The sequence below is a fragment of the Phalacrocorax aristotelis genome, chromosome 20 (assembly GCF_949628215.1).
Source record: "Phalacrocorax aristotelis chromosome 20, bGulAri2.1, whole genome shotgun sequence".
NCBI lineage: Eukaryota > Metazoa > Chordata > Aves > Suliformes > Phalacrocoracidae > Phalacrocorax > Phalacrocorax aristotelis.
In genome coordinates, this window is record NC_134295.1 from 2,170,651 (window position 1) to 2,181,864 (window position 11,214).

Here is an 11,214-nt window from a genome sequence, read left to right on the forward strand (position 1 = left end):
CACCAATCGGTGCGGCAGGAAGCGGCGCGGCCGACCAATGGGGGAACGGGAGGGCGGGGCGGAGCGGGCGGGCGCGCGCGGCCGGCGGCGATGATCGAGCAGCACAAGCGGAAGGTCCCGGGCGGCGGCGGCGGCCCCGCTCCCGCCCCCGGCCCCGCTCCCGGCCCCGCCCCCGCCCCCGGCCCCGGCCCTGGGCCCGGGCCCGGCCCTGGCCCTGGCCCCGACCTCCCGCTCGTGCCTGTGGCGGCCAAGCGGCCCCGCCATGAGCTGCCGGGGACGCCGGGTGGCGGCGGTGGGGGGCAGCCCCCCCCCGGGGCGCTGCTGCAGGCGGTACGGCGGGGGGGGCCGTGAGGGAGTGGCGGCGTTTGGGGGGAGGACGGGGGACTGTGAGGGGATGGTGGGGTTTGTGGGGAGGGGCACCGTTGGGGGGTGGCGGGGTTTTGGGGGGGCTGTAGGGATGGCGGGATTTGGGGGGGGGAACGGGACCATGGGTGTTGGGAGGGGGGCTTGTCGGGGGTGGCGGGGTTTTAGGTGGGCGCTGTGAGGGAATGGCAGGGTCGGGGTGGGCCGTGAGTGGATGGCGAGGTCTGGGGGCTCCGGGCATGCTGCCTATGCCCCGGGGGTGCCCCATGTTCCTCTCCATGGCGTTCCCTCACCCATTTACCCCCCATTGTTTCCCACAGGGCCCGCCACGCTGCTCCTCCCTGCAGGCCCCCATCATGCTGCTCTCGGGGCACGAAGGAGAGGTGTACTGCTGCAAGTTCCACCCCAATGGCAACACCCTTGCCTCCGCTGGCTTTGACAGGCTCATCTGTGAGTACCGGCGCGGCTGTCCCGGCCACTGCTGTGTAGGGCCAGGGCTCGTGTCGTTTCTGGTTGTTGTGCTGTGATGGGGCTTTATCTCAGTTCACAGCTCCCTGGGTCCTAAGAATGAAGTGTTTCACAAGGAGCGGAGCAAGAAACTTCTTCCAGCTCCTTGGGCAGGTCACTGTCTTGCTGGTCTTCAGGCGGGGCTGGTAACGCACACCTTCCTTGTCACAGCCCTGTGTTCCCAGGTCCCTCGCGCAGGTACCATCGGTCTGTGTTGGACTCCAGCAGTTTGCAGAAATGCAATTTTTAACGTTTTGGTTTGCTGAGGTGAAGACTATTATTTTTCTTAACAAATTTGACTTGATCTGAAGCTGTAAATCAGCTCAAACCAGCTGTGTGTTTTTCTGGGCTTCACACGATGTGTCTTTATGGCTACATATCACCCTGGGTTGGAGATGATAGCGTGACGGTACATAGTTTGTTTTGCTGAATCCCCAGAGCATCGCTCTATCCACAGCAGGGAGATGTTTCCGTGTTTCCTGTACTTACCTCTCCCTTCCTTTCCCCCAGTGCTGTGGAATGTCTATGGGGACTGCGATAACTACGCCACCCTGAAGGGACACAGCGGGGCGGTTATGGAGCTGCACTATAACACAGACGGCAGGTAAGCGGCGTGCGGGCAGATTTCATCCTCAGGCCCGGCTCTTTCTGAAGGAAGGCGTTTTCTGCTGGCCAGAGTCCCTCAGAGCGCCTCGTTGCTGCCCCTGCTCAGTCCTCGTATGGCAAATGCTTGTAGTGTGGCTTTCCCTGACAAGGAATGGTGCCTGTTTGAGCTTCAGCAAAGGATCTGGTGTCACCTTTGACTCACCAGTGCCCTTGATTTCAGTCTTGAGTAAAGAGGAAAGTTAGTGTTGGTCATCTGGGACTCACTGGGGAGGGAAAGAAAGCAAGGGAGATATTAGTTTATTTAAGAGGCCGTTCCACTATTGCATCTGAGCTACTGCCACTGAGCTTTCCTTATTGTGTTCATCCCAGATAGTGTTTGAGGAATTGGAAGACCAGTTTATATGTATCTTGAAATTGGGGTTAGTGGGAGTGTCTCCAGCGTGGAGCTGCCCCACCACCAGGCAGCCTCCTCTTACACACCACCTTTGTCTTGGCCTATGCGGGGGAATCCTCCTCCGTGGTGTGTTCCCACTGAATACTTCCAGCTTCGATCACAGAACTTGAGTGTAAAAAAGGTGGGAGGGGAGAAATGTTTCCGATATTGTGAACCTCATGGCGATTCCTCTCCGCAGCATGCTCTTCTCAGCATCCACAGACAAAACTGTGGCTGTGTGGGATAGTGAGACTGGAGAGAGAGTGAAGAGACTGAAGGGCCATACCTCGTTCGTTAACTCCTGTTACCCGGCGAGGCGAGGACCCCAGCTTGTCTGTACAGGCAGTGATGATGGGACAGTGAAGGTCAGTGTATCATGTAAGGAAATAGTCTGGAATGAAAAAAGATTGGATCTTTGAAAGAATTTTGGAGGGTCTTCCCATTTAGGTGGGCTAAATTCAGCCTTTCATTACTCTTATAATTTTATTGTCTAAAAATCTTGATTTCAGAAATAAAAAATTCTAAATAAGATTTGACTGCTTCCTTTTTTCTGTAATTCTTGGGAGGGGGTAAGAAGATTCATCTACTCAGTTGCAGTTTTTCCACTGATCTACATTAACCAAAGATGAGAAAAGCAGGCCATTACTGAAATCTTGCCTGCTAGCCCCTTCTTCCCCCTGCCGCCATGTTCCTGTGCTCTAACCACACCAGACTTTTCCTGTTTTTTGTAGAGCTTTCCTGAGATCTAAAAGAGGGAATTTCAGGAGAACAGTCTGAGTGTCTGCCGAGTATCTGTACAACTTCCTGTAATTTTGTCATTAAATATCTATATGCAACTTTTACAACTACCGTGTCTTTTCAGCTGTGGGATATCAGGAAAAAAGCTGCTGTCCAGACATTTCAGAACACGTACCAGGTCTTGGCTGTAACTTTCAATGACACCAGCGATCAGATCATATCCGGAGGCATCGACAATGATATTAAGGTAGGACGCTGCGTCCTCGTATGCCTCTCTGACCATGCACACCTTTTCCATCCCATCATATCTTGCTTGTAGCACCGTGTGAGACACCACGTTGGTCAAGAAAAAACATGGAAGCTTGTTGGTTAGTTTTACAGTCACAAGAACCACACAGACCTGCTTGTGTCTGACCTCGCTGTTGATATAGGGCCAATAAACTCGGAGGGAGTTGCTCCAGGGCTGTTTGCCATGTGACAGCCCTGGCATTCCTGGCCAGGTGTCCCAGCACTGCTGTCACCCGCTGGAGCTGATATGGTATGCTGGCTCTTCTGGCAGCCTGTGCCCGTCCCAGAGGCTCTAGAGCCATATATGAGGTAAACTAAAGAAAACGTGGTGACACATTCACACTTGCTGCCCTCTGCTCCAGTTTGCAACTTACTTTGTCACCTGCTAGTGTGGAAAGTTCTTATTTAAGAGCAAGCTCAGTGTTTCATTCAGCTGGTAACTGAGATTCTCCTGATAGCTGTATGGTTTAGCCTGTCTTACTGTCCTTTTAGCCTCGGCTCCAGCCCTACCTAGGCGTGGGGAACACGTGCTTGTCAGAGGGCCACGGCTAAGTGTAGCACTGACGTGAGATCTGTCCTGACTGCCCCTTGAAAGGCAGTAACTCTTTGGGAAAGAACAGCGTGGAATTTGGGGGACTGGACAACTGCTGCTCTCTGCCATTGGTCAGTGGAACCTGGGAGCTGGGGGAGCTACAGACAGGTAGAGAGGGATTCCTGCATGCATGGGGCTGCTGGCATTTAGCTCCTTGGTTGTTGGACACATTTGGTAAGAAGTCTTTTAAGGGGCAAATTCCATTTTCCTACAAGACACAAAATTCTAGCCTTGTATTTTAGCCATTCAGACCCCACCAACTGAAATTGAAATCCAATATCATCAGCTGACTGATCACTACCAGTGTGAAACGCTTTGGAAACCAGTTCCAACAGTCTTGGCTGTCTTTTTGTTGAACTGCAATGTTGTGTCTGAAAGGTGTGGGACCTTCGCCAGAACAAGCTCACTTACACGATGAGAGGGCACGCGGACTCAGTGACAGGCCTCAGTCTGAGTTCGGAAGGCTCCTACCTGCTCTCCAACGCGATGGACAACACAGGTACGTCCTACCCGCTGTGAGAGCACGACTGTGCAGACAGCTGTCAGACGCTGCGCTCCTTGGTGTTTAGGAAGGAACAGCTCTAATTGTTTGACGTAGAAAAATGAGCCAGACGTGGAGATGGGCTGAAGGGAGTTTCGCTCCAGAGATAAGGCTTGAATTCATGTTGTTACAGCAGTGGCAGTCGCATCCTTTGCAGGGAGGGAGCAGCTGCATTGGAAGGGTTAGACGCGTCTCCCAAAGGGCAGTGAGGACACAAGCTATGGCACACATTATTTGTGCAGACAGTTGAACACAGTCTCGGTCTGGCTCTTGTCAGGGCGGTTTGACTGTCTCCCTGCAGCAGGGGGTGACAGCACGGTTTCCAAACTGCCTGTCTCCTGCGTGGGGGTGGCTCAGCGAAGCTGATCTGATTAGAAGCGTGATCATGGAGTGTGTTAGAATAAAGCAAATGCTCCTGTAAGGAGGTGGTGGCTCACTTGGGTAATAGTTGTTTTGGATTTTTCCCCTCCTGCTGGCAGTGGTCTTGGTGTAATTATAAATTTCTGCATTTGACCTTTCGCATCAAAGCTTTCCGCAGGGGAAAGCTGCTGGTTTCCTTTTGCTTCTGGGGAAACCTAGGCATGAGGAGCACAAGGAGCATGACCGGGTCTTTGCTTGTTAGCAGCATGTCTTAGGAAAAGGAACGTTTCCAGAAGCTGACCTTGCCCCCGCGTCTCTGCCAGCTTCGGCTAATTACTGTGAGCTCTCTGTTGCAGTTCGCATCTGGGATGTGCGACCGTTTGCCCCTAAAGAGAGATGTGTAAAGATTTTCCAGGGGAACGTGCATAATTTTGAAAAGGTGAGTATACGGCAGACTGAAAGATGATTGTTTGTAAAATGCTGCTGCTATTAACTTTTCTGTAAATTGTTTTTTTTTTAAATTCAAGTTTAAACCAGAAAGGCTTTAATAAGAACTCAAAGAAAGATTAATGTACAAAGTGGGATTCCAATTAAAGCCGCAGTAACAAGATTTCTTTGCTCGGTTCAGCTATAATTAGCTGTAAATTAAGTATTTTCTACATTTACTATCTATTTTCTGTAAAATAACAAGGCACTGGATGTTTCCAGCAATAAAATAAAATCTGTAATTACCATCTCATCTTCCAAAGGGAGATCATTAAAGCGGTGCTCGTGATATTTAAAGTCTCGTGGTGATTTTAATTCAAGTAGAAGGGGAAAAGTAAATCTTTCTTTGGAAATAGATCTGTGCATGTTCTTTTATTTTAGAATCTTCTGAGGTGCTCTTGGTCCCCGGATGGGAGTAAAATAGCAGGGGGATCGGCCGACAGGTGAGTTACAGCTGCGCTCCTCCGTTACCATCAGTCCCGAACAGTTTTGCAGGCACTCCTGCAATGAGCTGGATCATGTCTAAAATGAATCCGAAGACTCAAGAGTTGTGCACAGAGGTGCAAAGACCCGAACAAACCCCTGTGGTCTTCTGCGGGCGTTGTCTGCCCTGATGACGGTAGCGGTATCTTTATATTGGCTTTGTGTCGGCAGAGGAGCACCGTATAGTTGTAAAATCTTGCTATTGTCAAAAGCTGACTAGAGATCTGCATTACTGCTTCTGTTCAGCCACAGAATCCAACACCAGGACCAGCAGATGCTTGTGAGAGTCTTTGAGAAGCAGGGAGCCTGGGGAGGTGGGTGTAGTGAGGGATCACGTTGATAAGGACCACAAATACTGGTTAAACTGCTGCTTGGCAGCCTGTAGGAGGCACCAGTGGTGTTCCAAGGATCATTTTTGATCCTTAATTTAATTAATGAGTAAGAAGAAATAAAGATCTGACTAAATTAGCACATATTGGACTTTTAAATGAGATATTCCATAAACTAAGGCAACTGAGGAGCAATACAGGTAGAAGGAGGAAGCCAGCAGAGAGCCTGTACCAGACACTGAAGGTCACCATGAAGGGCACCAGCGTCTGCTGGAGCAAATCCAGACAGACTCAGTGACAAGGAGACAGGAATTCCTGCAGGCTGGAGTCCAGAGCAGTAGTAATCAGCAAATTAATGAGTTTCTGATAGGTGATAGGGAAAACTTTAGCCCCCACTGTCCAGATATAGTGGGGCCAGCTGTCACAGCAAGTGGCTGAGGCGTGACTCTCCTTTCCAGTCCTGCTGGGCAGTAACAGCGGCGCCCGTGGTGGAGGAATGCCCGTGTGTTAGCCTGCCAAGGCCGCGGCTGGTGCGATCGGCAGCGAAGGGCGGCTGGAAGTCTTAGGCCGATGGTTAGTTCTGCAGGTGCTGATGTAGCTCTGTGGTCCGACAGCAGCTTTGTTGTGACGTCTGTGGGGAAGAGCCCGTGGCCGGGTCCCGGGGCAGGATAGACAAGGCCGCTCAAATCTTTCTGCTCTCTCTGAGCTTTTAAATTCCTTTTTTTTTTTTTTTTTTGAGAAGGGTTATCTGCTGGGAAAGCAAAACGAGATTAAACAAATATTTCATTTGTCTGAGGACACAATAGTTCCCCAATGATTACTCTCATCCTCTGCATTGCATGGAGTGTGTTTGTGTTGGAGGGACAATTACCTGAAGGTTTTTTTTTTTGCTGTTGAGCCTTTCAGAAGGGTTGTAGAAGAATCAAGTGCTTGACTGCTTTGCAATGCTGAGTTAAAAACAGAGCAGCAGAGCACTTCGAGAAAGCATTTGATACAAGTCTTGCCTTTGCATGCTAGTTAGAACAGTTGTAATTGAAGAAATGCTGCTTTAGGTAACATTCATGACTTAAGTTGCAGGCTTGAGTTTTTCCCTTGTATGTGTTTAAAGAAAATAAGTCAAAAAATAGCACCAGCCTGAAAATGAATGCTCCTGATAAAGCAGATCTGCTCCGTGCTGCTATCCAGTGTCCTCCCTACCTAGCCAGCCAGTGCTATAAATGATTTAGTGCTTTTTGGGGAGGGGGAGGAAGCTCACTTCTACTTAAACTGCAGGACAGGGTAATTGTAATTATAAAAGCAAATCTTGTTTCTCGTCTGGTCAACAAAGCCCTGAAAAATGGAAAGGAACGGGCAAAACTGAGGAGCCAATTGTTGTTAGTGTTGGATAAGCCTGAAACAGTCAGGCCTTGCTGTTCGGAGCTTGGGCTGTGTGTGGGGCTGATGAAAGGGCTGCTGAGCCCCAGCACGCTTGGACTCATGCATGCGAGACATGGGGATGCGCAGTGGCATTAGCAGCAACCTTTCCTGGAGGAGTGTAATGCAGTAGATTGCTTTTACATGTGTTTTACGGGCCGCCCCCATGCCCTCGCCCTCTGCAGTCTCCTGTAAATAGCCATAGCAATGTCTTAGGGGTGTGTGGGTGGCAGAGCCGCCCTTCACGGCAAATCCAGCCACTTACTGCCCTCCTGTCTCCATTTTCTGCCCCATCAGTTTTTGCTTTAGCTGCCAGTCACCTCCCTAAAGAGCAAAACGAGAGGCAGAGTGAGTGTAATCCAGAACTGGCAGCTTTCCCGAGCTACCAATTTTTTTGCAGAGCTGTGAACCTTGTAACGAATGCCATCTCACGTGGCAAGGCCTTTGTGTTTGGGAGGGAGGGATGCAGCGTCACTTCACCTGGGTTGTAGGATGTTGCTCAGGACTCCTCTCATTTTGATGTATTAAAAACCCCCACTCGTTCCGACGGATGCTTACCATAACCGGGGTCAAAGCATTGCTCTGCTTCCTCACGGAGCCTGTATGTGGCCACACCGTGCAGGCAGCAGTCGGCACCGTGGGGGACAAGCGGTGACTTCGGGTACAGTGTGATTTGCAGTAAGGCACCGTTTACCCCACTCTCTGAGACCATTTATAAGAGTAACATGAAAGCTGATCTGTGCCGGGTGCCCAGCATTTCTTTCTGACCTCCTGCCTGAAGGACCCTGGTGGCTTCTGCGCTACCCTTCAGCCACGGTGCGGTGCTCGGGCAGGGGTGGGAGCCCGTGGCGAGGCCTGCAGGACGTGAATCAAAGGGCTCGGCGCAATCTGATCGGCCCCTAGTAAATGCTGGGCAGGGAGTCATGACTCTAATGGCACAGCAGGAAGAAATACGTATATAAAGCTGTTGGCTGTGAGGGATTACCCTGTAGCAGGGGCTGGGGGAGCACCCAAGCTCTTCCTCGCCGCTTGCCTGCCAGCCTGAACCAAAGGCAGACATTTGCGAGGATGAGAACCTTCCTCCCCACTCACAACGCTAATTTTCTCCCTTAGCTCACTGTGTAGTTGCTATATTGAGGGTCTCTATGGCCTCACACTCTCAAATCCATCCCCGTGCCCCGAGGGGTGAGATGGGGCTGCCGTGCCATGACATGCCGTGACAGTGATGAGGCTTTTAACACCAAGTTGGCATGTTAGCTCCTAGCTGCTCAGACCTCTGCTCTTCTGGTTTTGGCAGCACAGTATTTTGCTCCTGAGAAGCTCCTTGTTTATCCACACTAAGAGCTGCATCTATTTCAGCCCGGGTGGTGAACCGCTGCAGGAAGAAGCCTTTGGTGTGGGAGGCAGCTGCCTTCCCTTCTCAAATGCCTGCACTCACAATGACTCTCTTGTAGGTTTGTCTACGTGTGGGACACCACATCCAGGAGGATTTTGTACAAGCTGCCAGGCCACGCCGGGTCGGTGAACGAACTGGCTTTCCATCCAGAGGAACCCATTAGTAAGTCCTCCCTACCTCAGGTCAGCTGGAGAAATAGTTTCAGGGCTGGCTGAACTGCCGGTTCTCTGGAAAACAGCCCCAAAATTGCCTGTGGCCCAGAGCCCAAAGTATCAGAGGCAAATTTAGGGCTAGCAGACTCCTGCTTTCTCTTCTCCTGCAGACAGGAGTTGGGCTGGGTGTGCCCTGCCATCCGGGGCTGAGCACGAGGGTTCTCCCTCTGTCCTGTCCAGGGGGAGGCCTGGGTGGGGGCACCCGTACAGCAGCAGGGTGGCTGGTGGTCTGGGCTGTTGGTCACCTGTGGGTGGCAGTGAGCCATGGCTTGGCTGCCGCTGCCTAGGCCTTGGCCAGACTTCCCAAGGGCCATGCAAAAAGGTTTTTGGGTACCTGGGCTTGGCCACCGGGGATATAACCATACGTTTGGTGGTCACGTGCAGACATTGGTCGCCTGGGAGCACGTCTCCAGCCTGGGGTCTCTTAACTTACCCAAAAGCTGTAGGAAGCAAAGAAAGCTGGGTTTTGTCCCCAATTTAGAGGTGTCCTGCCTGTGGCGCCACATATCAGTGCTGGTGGCTTTTTTTAACCACCATGCATTGGCTGAGACCAGGTTTCCTGGCACGGTGCACGGCCCAGGCAGGACTGCAGGGTGCTGTTTGTTTCTATGGAAACATTTGCACCATCGGCCAGGTCACCGCATTGCTCCAGCCAAAAATTGACAAGAGTCAACCCCAAAGTGACGCCAAGAGCTCGGTTGTGCTGAGGATGACAGTCTTTGCAGCAGGGCAGTGAGTTATGGGTTTGTTCCTTGGTTATTCATTGCTCTGTCTTCAGATCAGAGACTGTGCTGGAAGAGCAGAGCGATCTCCCCTCTCCGGTTTGGAGCGGGTGGTTTGCAATTGTATTCTGCTGAGCTCCTCTTTGGGAATCAATCACTCAGCTTAAAATAAAAATTAAAAACCTCTCCAGGCATGTCATGCAAGTTATGCAATTGATTTCTATTAACATCTGGGAACGTTAATCTTGTAAATCACTGCACCCGCTCCACGATACTCGTCTGCACAGGAGGGTGCGCGGGGAGCCAAAATGCGGCAAGCTGACAGACACCAGTCTGTGAGTTCCTGCAGAAATCCTGCAGATCTCTCCTGGACTTGAGTGAAACCACTGTCAGTGTCAAGAACAGTGCTTCTGGGGTGGGACTGTCCTATTCCTTCAACACTTGTGTCTTGAATCTCCTGCACAGCCTTTTCTGGGTGAAGGTGGTTCAGGTGCGTGTTGTAGTTGGGTGCCAGCTGCCTTTTGCCTGTTCTGATAAAACAACAACGTCCCGGCGAGGCTTTCCTGGCCAGCCTGTGCCCTCTAGCGGCACGCAGTCCTGACGGCAGTGCCCGGTTTGTAATCTGAAGAGTCCTTGCAATGAAAATAACGCTCCAGGACGCCCGAGAGTGTTAACAGCGTGTTTATACTCCTCTGTACCATTTTAATGCTTAGACTTCACACGCCGTACGGCGTTATGCCTGCCTTGGGACAGGGGAATGGCAGCCACGACGCACAGCGTGTGATGAGTTGTCAGAGTAGTAATTCCATGGAGTGGTTTTGGGGTGCAAATGACGTTTGGCTTTCTAGATCGCTTACAGCAAGCGAAACGAGTAGTTCCATTCAAATGGTGTGTCGCTAGTGGAGGGCTCAAACCATTGTTTTCATTTTCATGTTCCTCCCTTCCCCCTCTCTCTCCCTCAGTACTCTCCGCATCCAGCGACAAAAGACTGTATATGGGAGAGATCCAGTGAAGCCGACGCGGAGATGGTGGCATTCGTGCCCTCGCGATCCTTGGTTTACAGAAGTCAGATTGACTTGCGTCTCACTGGTGCCAGCCCCCCTCACGCTTGTGGCGGTGGGAAAACGTTGAAGCAGCTTGATGTGACAAGCTGTCCTCTTGCAGGCTGTAATGCCTGCGTGGTCTCGCTGTACAGCTTTTTTCCACCCCCCTCCCTTCTTTGGGGAGGAAGGAAAATTTGGAATTGAAAGGAATTTGGTTTTGGCTGTACCACCGACTATTAAATCCTTACCCAGATCACTTGAAATTGGTAAAATTTGTTTAAATTCCATATGTGGCTTGTATATTCCCTGTCCGGTTTCTCTTGCTTTTTTTATATGGTCAAAACTGAAATAGAGAGCTTTTTACAAGAACTGTGTGAATGGGATTTATTGTTCTGTTTTACTTTTCTATTGTACAATACTAAATCAAGGCACTCACTCGTATATAACTTGGGGAAACCATAGACGTTAACTTCAGAAAAGCAGCTTTATTTTTTATTCATGGCAGTAAAAATGACCACACTTGAAATAATTATTGGGCTACTGCTGAATCCTATTTTCATGTTTTGAGTAAAGTCCACCCTCCTGCTATAAATAAATGTAAAGGGAGTGAGTTTTGTGTGACAGGCGCAGTGTATTCAGAGCTCAGGCTCAGCCGTGGGGGAACCGGCCTGGCTGCGTGTCCCCTCTCCCTGAGCAGGCAGG

General features: G+C 50.9%; 1 protein-coding gene across 1 annotated transcript; it reads left to right on the top strand.

Annotated features, from left to right (window-relative positions):
* The first annotated feature begins 22 nt into the window (after positions 1-22).
* Positions 23-10,881, top strand: SNRNP40 (small nuclear ribonucleoprotein U5 subunit 40). The gene is given in 11 exon segments (XM_075115117.1): positions 23-76; positions 79-330; positions 684-813; positions 1,381-1,474; positions 2,109-2,274; positions 2,772-2,894; positions 3,906-4,026; positions 4,785-4,867; positions 5,296-5,357; positions 8,594-8,697; positions 10,432-10,881. Coding segments are annotated over 11 exon segments (1,224 nt in total). The 5' UTR covers positions 23-37; the 3' UTR covers positions 10,482-10,881.
* The last annotated feature ends 333 nt before the right edge of the window (positions 10,882-11,214 follow it).